The sequence below is a fragment of the Symphalangus syndactylus genome, chromosome 12 (assembly GCF_028878055.3).
Source record: "Symphalangus syndactylus isolate Jambi chromosome 12, NHGRI_mSymSyn1-v2.1_pri, whole genome shotgun sequence".
Classification (NCBI taxonomy): Eukaryota; Metazoa; Chordata; class Mammalia; order Primates; family Hylobatidae; genus Symphalangus; species Symphalangus syndactylus.
Genome location: NC_072441.2, coordinates 83,018,084 through 83,029,395, shown reverse-complemented (window position 1 = coordinate 83,029,395; position 11,312 = coordinate 83,018,084). Strand labels below are relative to the sequence as shown.

Below are 11,312 nucleotides of genomic sequence, written 5' to 3'. Positions count from 1 at the left end.
ATGGTTCCTCTCCACCCCCAATCTCTGGATCTTCTCATGCTGCGAGGGACTTTCCCTAAATGCAAACCTGTCAAAGCTCACACAAATAAAGCTTGAGTGTGCTACTGCCACCTCCTGGTCATGTATTTTTTCTTGCTCAGCCCTAAAAATCCCTCAAATGCCCTACACTGACATTTCACAGAAGAGAAACTACAGATGGACGATACATATTTAAAAGAGATGCTTAACCTCAATAAGGGCAGTTTGAGACCATGCATTAGCAAAAGCCAAGAAATCTGAGGTGTTAGAGAAGATGTGGATGCTGGTAGGAGTATAAACTGGTACAACCACTTTGGATAAAAATTTGGTATTATCATATAAAGTGGAATACTGGCATTCCAAAGTCCTATCAATTTTATTCCTAGGTAAATACACCCAAGAGACATTTTTGCACAGGGGCACCAGAAAGCAATGCTGATTTCCAACACTGTTGGAAAGAGCAAAGGACTGGAAATCGCACAAAGATTTAGCAGCTGGAGAATGGATAAATTATGGTACATAATGGATTTTTATGTAGCAGTGAAAATGAACAAATGTAACTTCAGTCAATAAAGATGAATCTTAATAACATGTTTGTAAAGAAAAATGTACCAGGCCCAGGCCTCTAGATGAAAGTTTGGAAATACACACAAAACTAAGAAAAGTAAAAATACATTGCTTAGTAATATATATAAATGCGAAAAGAAATTAAAGCAATCTAATAGTTGTGTAAACACAAATTCAGGATGGGGGTTACTTCTGATGGAGAGGCAGTGGCAGAAGATGCGGACCACTTACAAGTTGATGAAAGTTAATTGATAATATTTTAGTTATTGGTTAGCATGTCAAGTTAAAGAAGGTGTTCATTATATTATTTTAAAAATGAATTCGTTTACTTTAATTTAAACGGGCCATTCAAAGACTACTGGTTATAACGTACTATTGGCTAATTCTGTGGTCTATTTTTTAAAAGAGGATTGTACCTACAGATCTTCTCAGGCCTTCCGGCCCAATCACGTTATAAATGACTAAGGAGTTCAATCAAGGCCATGGGCAAAAATGCAGCATCCTAAACCCATGTACCTACTCCCCACCGTACCCAAAACAGCGGCATTAACACAACGTAAAAAACCAAGGAAGACGTAGCAACAAAAACCTTGATTTCCTAGAGCGCAAACAAAAGAGGGTAGAATCACGTGGTTCTTCCTCCCACGCCAGGCGCGCCAATGATGTCACCAATCTGCGACCAGACCATTGATTCCCGACTGAAGGTAGAGAAGGCTACGTGGTGGGGGAGGGCGGGGGGAGGGTCGCGGCCGCACTGGCAGCCTCCGGGTGTCCGGCCGTGTCCCGAGGAAGTACAAGACCCGGTAAGAGCTTCTGTCCTTCTCGGCCACACCTGCTTGGGCTGGAACGCCCAGCCCGTGCGGCCCCTCCAGTCTCTGGCGTTGATGTTAGAGGAAGCGCGGGGGCACCCCGGCAGGGCACTGAGGGTGGCCGCAGGGCTGGGTGGGGACGCGACTGGTAGGGGCACAGTGGCCGGTCTCGGCAGCCTTCCAGGAGGCGGACGCCCGGGCCGGTGTACTTTTGTGCGTGTGTGTGCGCCCGTGTGTGCGCGAGTGTGGGCGGCAGAGGCTGCGCACGGATGCTCCGGCGCTCGTGCCAGCCGGAGCCCAACAGCTGGGTACCAAAGGCCCTTGTTTCCCTCTCGCCGACTCCCCCGCCTCGGAGTGACTGGAGAGTGAGGCGCCTGGGACTCGCCCCGGTAGGCGCTTTGCTGCGCCTTCTCCCACAAACTGCGTTAGGTCCGGCCCTTTCTCCCAGAGATAACATCGCCGCCCTGGCGTGCTTTCCACAGGGAAGGCGTAGGAAGCCACTGTGGACAGCTCACTGCGGAGGCCACTGTGGAGAGCTCACTGCGGAGGCCACTGTGGAGAGCTCACTGCGGGGTCACGGCCGCCGCGCTCAGCCTGTCTGGCCTGGTGCAGGAGGCCTAGTTGCGTCACCTCCCCTTCCTTCTCTGTTTAGCTTGATTTGGGGGCCCCACTAGAGGGTAATCCGGCCCCAGGTGTTTCGTGTTGGTATCAGAGTTTGGGAAACTTGCCTTCCAAAAAGGGATACCTGTCATTGGATTTTGAATGTTGTGTGAAGGAGCCCAAGTATGCAATTAGCAGAGGGAGCAGAGTCTAGGCCACGGGAGACTTGCAAACAGAGGCCTACACAGTGTCTTGTTGCTAGAGAGGGAAGCAGGATTGCTAGAGCGGGTCACTGGGGACAGAGAAGGCAGGGGCGTCAAACTGTCAGCAGTTGTGATGCCAACTTCTTTCTCTACCAGAGAAGCCTTGTTCCCATCCTTTTAAAGATCGTGAAATATCTTGTTCGTTATTTACAAACAGTTAGTGCTTGCTATATGGGAAGCAGGGAAATAGAGTGGAAAGGGGACATGAACTTTGGAGTCAGGTCTGCCACTTAGCAGCTGTTTGACATTGAATGAGTTATTTAACCTCTCCACTCCTACTTGGGCTTATCTACAAAATGAGGATAATTATATCTACCTTGCCCGGGGTGTCAGAATTCGAAGTGTCTAGCTATTATTAGTAAGGGCCCAGTACCCAGGAGCTTGGACTTGCTCCCTTGCTGAAGGTTTCCTATTGGTACAGCTGCTTGAGAAGCAGGGGAACTTTTTGCTGTTTTAGATGTTTGCTATTCTGCCAGATATGATATGCAGACTTGGGGGTGGTGGTGGAGGGGAAATCTCAAAATCCATAATCTCTCTGCTGTACACTTCATTAAATTCTAGAACTGCAAAGAAGTGAAGATCTCACTTTAGGCCGGGCGCAGTGGCTCATGCCTGTAATTCCAGCACTTTGGGAGGCCAAGGCAGGTGGATCACGTGAGGTCAGGAGTTCGAGACCAGCCTGGCCAACGTGGTGAAACCCCATCTCTACTAAAAATACAAAAATTAGACCAGCATGGTGGTGCACATCTGTGATCCCAGCTACTTGGGAGGCTGAGGCAGGAGAATCGCTCGAACCCGGGAGGTGGAGGTTGCAGTGAGCCGAGATCCCGCCATTGTACTCCAGCCTGGACAAGAGCGAAACTGTATCTCAAAAATAAAAAACAAAAACAAAACTCACTTTATTAATTATAGCTTCTCATTTTATTTTTTTTCAATTTTATCCCAAGTAGCTGGGATCACAGATGTGCACCACCATGCCTGGCTAATTTTTTCTTTTTTTTTTTTTTTTGAGACAGAGTCTCACTCCATCGCGCAGGCTGGAGTGCAGTGGCGCGATCCAGCTCACTGCAAACTCTACCTCCCGGGTTCAAGTGAGTCTCCTCAGCCTCCCGAGTAGCTGGGATTACAGGAGCATGCCACCATGCCTGGCTAATTTTTGTATTTTTAGTAAGACAGGGTTTCACCATGTTGGCCAGGCTGGTCTCGAACTCCTGACCTCAGGTGATCCACCTGCCTCGGCCTCCCAAAGTGCTGGGATTACAGGTATGAGCCACTGTGCCTGGCCCATGCCCGGCTAAAGTATTTTTAGTAGAGATGGGGTTTCATCATGTTGGCCAGGCTGGTCTCAAACTCCTGACCTCAAGTGATCTGCCCACTTCGGCCTCCCAGAGTGCTGGGATTACAGGCATGAGCCACTGCGCCAGGCCTTTCGCTTCTCTTTAGCACTTGCTGTATACCTGACACTGTGTTGAGCACTTGACATATACTAACTTATTTCATCCCTCCAGCAACTTAGTGCACTAAACATTATCCCCATTTTACAGATGCAGAAGTGAATCTTGGCTAAGGTCCTGATATTAATTAACGGCAGAGCTGGAACTTGAAGCCAGCTGTGTGGTTTAAGTCTTGCTCTTTCTCAGTGTCTAGCAAGTCTTGCTCTTGCTCTTGCTCATCAGGCTATGTGGTTTGAGTCTTGCTCTTTCTCAGTGACTAGTACCCCAGCAATGTAAACCTGGTGCGGTAGGGGAAAGGAGGCCCAGAGTTTAGTGGGCCAGCACTGGCTGCAAGAATAACATCTCAAATTGTCCAATGATACATTATCTTTTATTTTACATTTTTTACTCAGCATTGTCCAGATACGAACCAAGGTTTGGCCTTTTCACCCAGAGAAAAAGGACAGGCTCATGGGCACACAGTGCTGGGATGATGGGCACAAAGTAGGTTTTCGGAAAATGCTTGTGGAAAAAAGAAATCCTGAGGCATTGTTATTTCTGCCAGAAGGAGGCCCAGTGCTTATTACACACAGGCTCCTTAAGCCAGCTATTTTTATACTATAACACACTGTAATATGAGCATTTTTCTGATTCATGGATTTAAAGATTTGAAGCCCTGTTTCAGACCAAGATTGGTAGTATTATCTGTGACCAACTGATTAGAGTTCTCAAATATGTGAACAACAGAATCTGAGCTTTTGGGCTTCTGTAGTAATCTCTTGAGATAGAGCAATTTGTTTTGCTATATAACATCTGGTAGACTTGGACCTTAATGGGTACAACTGCTTGAGTTTTCTGGAGAACACTGGATGATTGTTTGACATCAGGGATAAAGAGTTCAAAATACTAAGTTTGTCTCAAAATTAAATATTTGGGAAAGACGTGTGATTGATGTGCATTCATTGTAGGAATAGTACACTAGTTTTAAACAGATGATATTCCTGGTATTTTTGATGAGCTATTCTGTGTCTTAAAGATGTTTAAAGATGACTTGTGGTTGTATAGTGAACTATTCGGAACGTACAAAATTTATATAACCCATCCATATAGACTGTGACTTACACCCCCCTCAGTTCCTCCACCCAAGGAGGTCTAGTTGCTGCTTCTATACCCTCTGGTTACCTTGAAGCTACCTATTTCACCATCTTTATCAGACTTAATAGGTGAGACCCTCTGACATCAGCCTCCCTTTCCTTCTGTACCACCCCTTGCCACATGCACACAGAATGAAGCTCTTCTCCAAAAGGACTGTATATTAATCTACTTGCAAGTGGCACAAACCCATTGTAAATTAACTTAAGCAAAAAAAGTTTTTTTCCTCCCTTTGATTATTTAACTAGAAAGTCCGAAGGCAAGCTTCAGGGATGGCTGGATCCTGGGGCTAAAATGATGTCATGAGGGCTTTTTTGGCCCTTCCTTTTTCGGCTCTGTTTTCCTTATTGACTTCATTCTCTCTTGCTGCTTTCTTTTTTTTTTGAGATGGAGTCTTGCTTGTCTTGCTCTGTCGCCCAGGCTGGAGTGCAGTGGCACGATCTCGGCTCGCAGCAACCTCCGCCTCCCAGGTTCAAGTGATTCTCCTGCCTCAGCCTCCCGGGTAGCTAGGATTATAGGCGCCCATCACTACCCCCGGCTAATTTTTGTATTTTTAGTAGAAATGGGGTTTCACTATGTTGGCCAGGCTGGTCTTGAACTCCTGACCTCAGGTGATCCGCCCGCCTCAGCCTCCCAAAGTGCTGGGATTACAGGCATGAGCTACCGCGCCCGGCCTTCTTGCTGCTTTCTCTATGCATACTGAAAAAGCTCCCTGTCAGCAACCCCAAGCCTATGACCTGATGGCTGTCTTTTAGCATTGTAAACTAACCATTGCTGACAAGGAAATAGGGAGACCACAATTGGAGAGGTCTACATCATAGGCTCACTCTTGGGATGAGGAAGTAAACTGCCCCGCCATAACCTTATGGGATGGGGAAGTTCAGAGGTCCTAGGCAGGCAGAAACAGCACATGACTACTGCAGGGGTGTGTGTATGCACACACATGTGCTTACATGTGTGCTCTTATCTCACATCTTTGGGGTCCTTCTAGAGCCTTCCAACTGGAATGAATCCAGTGGGTTGTGTTTGTCCATCAAACTTTGACTCCCACTGTGGCATCCATTATGTGCCCTCCATCCTTTCTGTACCTTTGCATCTGCTGTTTGGATTGCCCTTCCCCATTCCTTCATCTAGCTGATCCTTATAGATTCAGGTCATGCTTCTCCCAGAAGCCTTCCTTGACACCTTCCTTCAGGAGCTAGGCATCCCTTCTCTCTGCTCCCATAAACACCTGAGCACAACCCTCTTGTAGATGTTATTTCTGTTTGATAATTGTCTGTTTATTGGTCATGTCTCCACTAGACGGAGAGCCCCTTGAGGACAGAGTGCCCTTTGCTTTGTATTCCTTATCTCCTATCCTTAGCTAGCATTATTTGTTTTCATAGCACTCATAACTGACATTGTATATTTATTTGTTTATTTATTGCCTGTCTCTCCTCATTGACTGTCTCTCATTAGCTTCATGAGAACAATGTGGAAAGAAATTTTCTTTGTTATCAAAGCAAAACAAAACTACCTTGAGGCCTAGGACAGTGCCTCATACGGGCATATAGCATATGTTCAGTAAATGTTTATTAAATGAATGAATGGAAATCTTCCCACAGGAAGAAAACACTGGCATTATGTTGATGAACATTCCAGTCTGCATGATAGATACACTTCTCGCTGTAAAGATCTGACACTTGAGTACCATGGCATCCCAGGAAGGCAGCACACCTCTTCCCATATGTGTTTGAACCTGCAGAGGTCAGGCCCAAGGAGCCTCCATCTGGAAATTCTACCCTGTGTGATGTTTCACTCCTCTCAAACTTTTCTGAACGTTGATGGGTTATATATTAAGGCCTTCTCCATATTTTGAGGCCCTTTCCTTGGAGTATTTATTTTTAAAACATTTATTTAAGCACTTACAAGGTGACAGGCACTGTTCTTAGTCCTTTATAAAGAGCAACTCGCTCTTGGACTAGAATTTGGGGACCAAGGGTTGTCAACTTTAAAACCTTTTTCTTTTTAAGTACCAAAACACTCAAGAACAGAAATAAGACTACTCTGCATCTAGTCCATCTCACCCTCCAGAAGTAGAGCTATCTACCAGCCTGATACAGGTCTTGTCCCTGCCCTTTCGTCGGGTTTTTACAGCTATAGCTAGTAAATATAACATACTGCATCTCATCACCTTTGTTTGGTCTTCACCCAAACACAGCCATGCTCTGCCGCAGGGTATGTGGCAGAGCCAGGTGGGGAACCAGTGGCTCAGAGCCCACTCTGCTCTTCAGGACATGGGCTGCTCAAGCGTCTGTCTTCAGCCCTCTCCCAGGGAGGGCCTAAACCCACATCCTCAGGCCCCTGCAGAGCACATCCATCTTCCTGGTTGCATGTTATGCCTTATCTGCGGGAATCCTAGCCACGCCATACCCACCCCTCAACACATGAAGAAAGGAAAAAAAATACCCCTTTCTTTCTTTTGACAACAACAAAAAAAGTACATCTACAAATAGAGACTTGAAATGACAGGGTTATTATTTAACCCCGCTCTTGCTCCAAATATCCAAGCAGCAGTTTCAGCCTAGCTGCAGTACTCTGTTGTAGTACTTAGTCCTGATTTGCTTCCTAAGAAGTGAATACCAGTTTCCACTGCCATCAGCAATGCCTGAGTACTTACTGTGCCTCTCCCTCACCCTACCCTCCTCTCCAGAACTGAGTATTTTACTAAAAAAGGAAAATCTTAGCTAAATTTGAAATAGCATCTCATTTTAATTTGCATTTTTATTATAATTAAGTTTGAGCCCTTTTTACCTGTACTTAGCCATTTTTATTTCTACTTTTTAAATTTTTGGTTAATGTTTTGTCTATTCACTTACTGTGTTTAAGTGATTTTTAAAATATACAAATATTCTAAAAAACATGAGTTTGTCCTCATGGTAAAAAGCAAACAATTTTATTTGCAGTTAATTCTTTTTAGTTTATTGTTTGCCATCTAATTTTGGCTTTATCATTAAAAATACAAATCTATTTTTCATTCTTTTGTAGACAAATTTTATCCTTTTTGATTTCTTTTGCTTGTAAGCATAAAAAGGTTTTCTTCCTTATTCTGTATTCTAGTTTTTTTATGGTTTGCATTTTTACATATGACTTTTAAAAAGCTAGCATTCAGTTTTATTTCAGATTTTAATAAGATATTTGATGAAAATCGTGTAATATTTTAAATAAAATCAGTTTTAATTAAAGGTCTATGTTTTGTTTTAAGGATGTTTATATTACTGTACTTATATTTTTTCTTTTTAAATAATTTATCAGAATAGCAAACAGCTTGCTTGACAAAACTAAGATTCACATGTATAGATAATCATAATTTTAGTGTTCTTAGCGTTTCCACAAATTGCTGCATGAAAAGATATTTATGTGTGGCTGTCTGGTTTAAACAGGCACTCGTGCTTGGCAACAGCTTTTCAGCATGTAGCCAAGATGACGAATTCAGCCTCTTCCAGTTCTTCCTCACTATTTCCCTAAGATTTTTTTCACGGGAGCATAACTATGTGTATCTCTGTGCACAGACTTTATGTGTACCTTTCAATGTATTTTAACAAAAATATATCCATTTAACTATCCAGATCAAGAAATAAAACATTTTCATTACCTCAGAAAGCTCCCCTGTGGCCCTTTCTAGTCAGCACTACCCCCAAAGTCCAACACTGTTGATGTCTGATATCTATCACTATAGATTAGATTAGTTTTGCCTCTTCTAAAATTTCGTGTCAGTATGTGCTTTTGTTTGTGGCTTCTTTCAGTGAGGATCAACCATGTTGCATGTGTCAGTAGCCATTGTGTGAATATGCATCAAGTTATTTATTCATTAGTTGATTGACATTTGGGTTATTCCAGTTTGGGGCTATTAAGAAGAATAAAGCTCCATGAACGATTTTCTTCCTGTTTTTTATTGTAGTAAAATACACAACATAAAATTTACCATCTTAAACCATTTTTTTTTTTTTTTTTGAGATGGAGCCTTGCTCTGTTACCCAGGCTGGAGTGCAGTGGCACGATCTCGGCTCACTGCAACCTCCACCTCCCAAGTTCAAGCAGTTCTCTGCCTTAGCCTCCCAAGTAGCTGGGATTACAGGCACCCACCACCACACCCAGCTAATGTTTGTATTTTTAGTAGAGATGGAGTTTCACCACCTTGGCCAGCCTGGTCTTGAACTCCTGACCTTGTGGTCCACCCGCCTCGGCCTCCCAGAGTGCTGGGATTACAGGCATGAGCCACCGCGACCGGCCCTTAAACCATTTTTAAGTGTATAGTTCAGTAGTGTTAGGTATAGTCACATTGTTGTGCAACAAATCTCCAGAACTTTTTCATCTTGCAGATCTAAAACTCTATATTCATTAACAACTCCTCTTTTCCCCCATCCTGCAGCCCCTGGTTCTATGGACATTCTTGTACAAGTCTTTTTGTGGCCGTTTTTCTTGGGTAAGTACCCAGGAGTATAAATGCCGGGTCTAGCCTTAGAAGAAACTGCCTTACAGTTTTCTGGAATAGTTGTACCATTTTATGTTCCCACAGTATACAAAAATGCTAGTTTGCTCCATATCCTCACCAACATTAGGTATTGTGAGTCTTTTTTATTTTAGCCATTCTGTAGCTGTGAAGTGGTGTCCCATTGTGGTTTCATCACATGTTCTAGTCAGTTATTTACATGTCTGTTGCCATTACTAGACTGTGAACTTCATAAGGGCAAGGTTCATGCAGTAAGTAGTTTTTGTTGTTGTTGTTGTTGTTGTTCTTATTAACTTTCCTCTTCTTATTTTGAGGGTGATACATGCTTTATTATTAAAAAGAACTTAAAAATTATAGAAAGCTATTAAAAAGTCAATAAAATCACAGGTTAGCCCACCTCTCAGACATCATCAGGAGTATTTTGGTCTTTCAGGCAGTGCTGTGCTGGTTCGTACAGATAGAACAGTTCCCATGATGGTTGATTCAGCAACCCAGCATTGTTCCAGCCTGCTGCCTTACCATCCTCTGGACATCACTTATTCCCAGCGAGGAGCCCTTCTCTCAGACAGCCCCAGACAGATTGTTTTTGTGGTTTGCTGGCCACAAATGTATAACATGTATCACTGACAAAAAGTAGAATCCTCAATACTGGATTAAATTAGATTAATTAACATCCTTCCTCTGGGGCTGGGGAGGGAACCTGGCCTTCTTAGGAAAGTGGACAGAATCAGGGCACTCTCAGAAAGGGTGGCATAGTTCTAGCGTAGGCTGCTAGCACTATCTGCCTCTTTTTTTTTTTTTTTGAGATGGAGTCTCACTCTGTCGCCCAGGCTGGAGTGCAGTGGCACAATCTCAGCTCACTGCAACCTCTGCTTCCCAGGTTCAAGCGATCCTCCTGCCTCTGCCCCCCTAGTAGCTAGGATTACAAGTACCCGCCACCACGCCTGGCTAATGTTTGTATTTTTAGTAGAGACGGGGTTTCGCCATGTTGGCCAGGCTGGTCTCAAACTCCTGACCTCAGGTGATCCACCTGCCTCAGCCTCCCAAAGTGCTGAGATTACAGGCATAAGCCACCACGGCCGGCCTGCTTCTTGGTGTTTTTATTTAATTTTTTTACACTTAGTCTTTCAATATATTTGCAATTTGTTTTGGCTTATTAATATAAGGCTAGAGTCTAGACTTTTTTTTTTTTTCCAAATAGCCATCCAGTTGGCCCAGCTCCATCTGTTGAATAACCTTTTTCTCACTGCTGTTTTTGGTTCCTCATCATGCATTGGATTTCTGCACATACTAGGCTCTGTTTGGAGGGAGGTGGTTCTTTTCTGTTAGTCTGAAGCTCTACCCTTGCTTTATACCAGTGCTGCCTTGGTTTAATTAGCGTAGCTGTCTTCTTTTTAAAAAACTTTTGTTTGTTCTTGTACTTGAACTTTATTTATTCCCATCCAATGATCTATTAATTGCATCTGAACTTTAGAGTAATCATTTTGTCAGGTATCCACTCCTTACTGCCCCAACCTCATAGTATTTGCAGTAAATCGTTATTTAATTTGATATTAATTAGCATTCATAAAGTATTCTGCCATCACATTTGAGACTGGTATGTCCTTTTTAAGACATATATTCCTCAGCAGAGTTTTGTAATTTTCCACATGTAAGCTCTTCACATTTCTTAGGGTTATTCCTAGATACTTCTTTTTTTTAATTTAATGTTTTATTTGCTATTAAGAATGCCATATTCTTAATAGCAAATAAAACATTAAAGTATATAAAGAATATATACTTACTATATGAAGAATATATACTTATATATTACTATAGTAATGTATATATTACTATATAAAGAATATATACTTACTTTATACATATATACATATGCATATAAAGAAGCTATTGTGTTTTATATGTTTCTCTTATATTCAACCATATTCCTTGACTGGTATTGGTTCTAAGAGTTTTTCAGTTGATCCTCTTGGATCAA

At 43.0% G+C, this 11,312-nt stretch overlaps 1 protein-coding gene across 6 annotated transcripts in view; it reads left to right on the top strand.

Moving 5' to 3' along the window:
- Positions 1-1,229: 1,229 nt before the first annotated feature.
- ADAR (adenosine deaminase RNA specific) overlaps positions 1,230-11,312 on the top strand; it is a 47,192-nt gene continuing 37,109 nt past the window's right edge. For 3 of the 6 annotated variants that reach the window (XM_063624808.1, XM_063624805.1, XM_063624806.1), the window contains exon 1: positions 1,261-1,388. Coding sequence is in view for 3 of the 6 variants with exons in the window: in XM_063624804.1 (XP_063480874.1) it covers positions 1,245-1,388 (144 nt within the window). In the remaining 3 variants the exon portion in view is untranslated. Of the gene's footprint in view, positions 1,389-11,312 lie in introns of all 6 variants that reach the window. The other 3 variants (XM_063624809.1, XM_063624807.1, XM_063624804.1) reach the window with 2 other exon arrangements.